We start from the raw sequence: 1,917 nt of genomic DNA on the forward strand, positions 1-1,917 counted from the left end.
GGGGGAGTCTTGGCCTGCTCCAGGAAGAAACCAGCCCAGAAGGTTAGAACCTGGCACATCCGTCATCACCTTCTTCCTCCCCCTCCCCAACAGTAACCCCTTTCCCGAGCCACTGCAGCGAAAAGCAGTCTCCTGCCGAAAGGGTTTGGCACATTCTGTGCATCCTTTGGTCCCTAGAGTAAGGACCACCCAGAGGTTAGCTCCACGGGGGGGCCTTGCTTGCTGGGGGCACCAGTCACCGGTCCAAGACGCGGGGGAAGTCCTCGCGGCCACTGTTGCCTTCATTCTTCAGGTCGGCAAAGACCTGGGTGAAGTAGTGAGGGTCTGCGTTGATGCGGAGCATCTTGCCGCTCATGGCGTTGATGACGCAGAGGCAGCGGTTCCAGAAAGTGTCCTTGGAAGCCTCCACCAGGAAGGGCTTGAGGGGGTAGGAGATCTCGTTGCCCATGTAGGAGTAGGACAGGTAGAGGCAGGTGAGGAGGACGGCCTGGAGGTCGTGCTCGCTGGAGACCAGGTCCCCGTCGATCATCTCGCGGCACAGCAGGTAGACGAAGACCACGTTGGCGGGGGTGACGAAGGCCTGGTCCTGCCAGCCTTGGAGGAGGAGGGAGCGGTCCACGCTGCGCAGCCACAGGATGGGCTCGGTGGGCGAGAGGTGCTTGAGGCGGTCAGCAGCGGCGGCACAGGAACTCCCCCAGGCACTTGAGCAGCTCGCTGGTGGAGGCCTGGACGATCACCCGCCGCGGAGAGGAGGCCGTGCCCCCCAGGCCGGGGGGCTTGAGGGAGGGGCGCTTGGTGCCGAGGGCGCCCAGGGCCTGGCCCTCGAAGGGGGCAGCGAGGTTGGCGCACGACAGCGACTTCTTGGCGTTCTCGTGGTTGAGGCGGCTCACCACAGGGTCCTTGGCCTGGCCGCGGGCGCCCTTCTTCTTGGTGGAGGCCACCAGGCGCTTCCAGGTGAGCGCAGGGATGAACAGCGAGGGGCGCTTCAGGCCCTTGGCCGCCGCCGCAGGCTCCCCCTTCGGCCGCTGGGCGGCGCTGCTGCCCCCACCGCCGCTGCTGCTGCTGCTGCCCGGAGCCAGGCCCGCCGAGGCCGAAGAGGCCGCCTCCAACACGCCCGCCTGCCGGGGGCCCGGCGACAGCGACAGCACCGTGCCCATCGCCCCCCCCCGCGCCACCAGCTCACGGCCCACACCCCGCCCCGCTCTTGGCCCTCATCGGCTCAGCGCCCCGCGCCCCCCCAGGCCCGCCGGGGAGGCCTCCACGGGGCGCGCCAGCTCCGCTTCCCGGGGAAGGGAAGGGGAAGGAGGGAGGGAGGGAGGGATGGAAGGCAAGGGGAGGGAGGGAGAAAAGAAGGAAAGGAGGGAAGGAAGGCAAGGGAGGGAGGAAGGCAAGGAAGGGAGGAAGGAAGGAAGGGAGGAAGGAAGGAGGGAGGGAGAAAGGGAGGGAGGAAGGAAGGAAGGAAGGAAGGAAGGAAGGAGAAAGGAAGGAAGGAAGGAGGGAGGGAGAAAGGGAGGAAGGAAGGAAGGAAGGAAGGAAGGAAGGAAGGAAGGAGAAAGGGAGGAAGGAAGGAAGGAGGAAGGAAGGGAGGAGAAAGGAAGGAAGGAGGGAGGGAGAAAGGGAGGATGGAACGAAGGAAGGAGGAAGGAAGGGAGGAGAAAGGAAGGAAGGAGGGAGGGAGAAAGGGAGGGAGGGAGGGAAGGAAGGAACGAAGGAAGGAAGGAAAGGAGGGAAGGGAGAAAGGAAGGAAGGAAAGAAGGAAGGAAGGAAGAGAAGGGAAGGAAGGGAGGTTGCTGCTGCGACGCCCCTGGCCTGCCTCCACGTCCCCAGCCCCGCAGCCCGGGTCTGCCCGCCCGCCGGAGAGGAGGAGGCCGCCGCAGTCGGGCCGGGCCGGGCCGGGCGTTGGATGCCGCAGCTGCT

General features: G+C 66.0%; 1 protein-coding gene across 1 annotated transcript; it reads right to left on the bottom strand.

Moving 5' to 3' along the window:
* Window positions 1-235: 235 nt before the first annotated feature.
* On the bottom strand, window positions 236-1,157 carry LOC132578165 (cyclin-dependent kinase 5 activator 1-like). Its single transcript, XM_060248031.1, is given in 2 exon segments — window positions 236-670; window positions 672-1,157. Coding segments are annotated over 2 exon segments (921 nt in total).
* Between the last annotated feature and the right edge of the window lie 760 nt (window positions 1,158-1,917).

The sequence above is a fragment of the Heteronotia binoei genome, chromosome 10, assembly GCF_032191835.1.
Source record: "Heteronotia binoei isolate CCM8104 ecotype False Entrance Well chromosome 10, APGP_CSIRO_Hbin_v1, whole genome shotgun sequence".
NCBI lineage: Eukaryota > Metazoa > Chordata > Lepidosauria > Squamata > Gekkonidae > Heteronotia > Heteronotia binoei.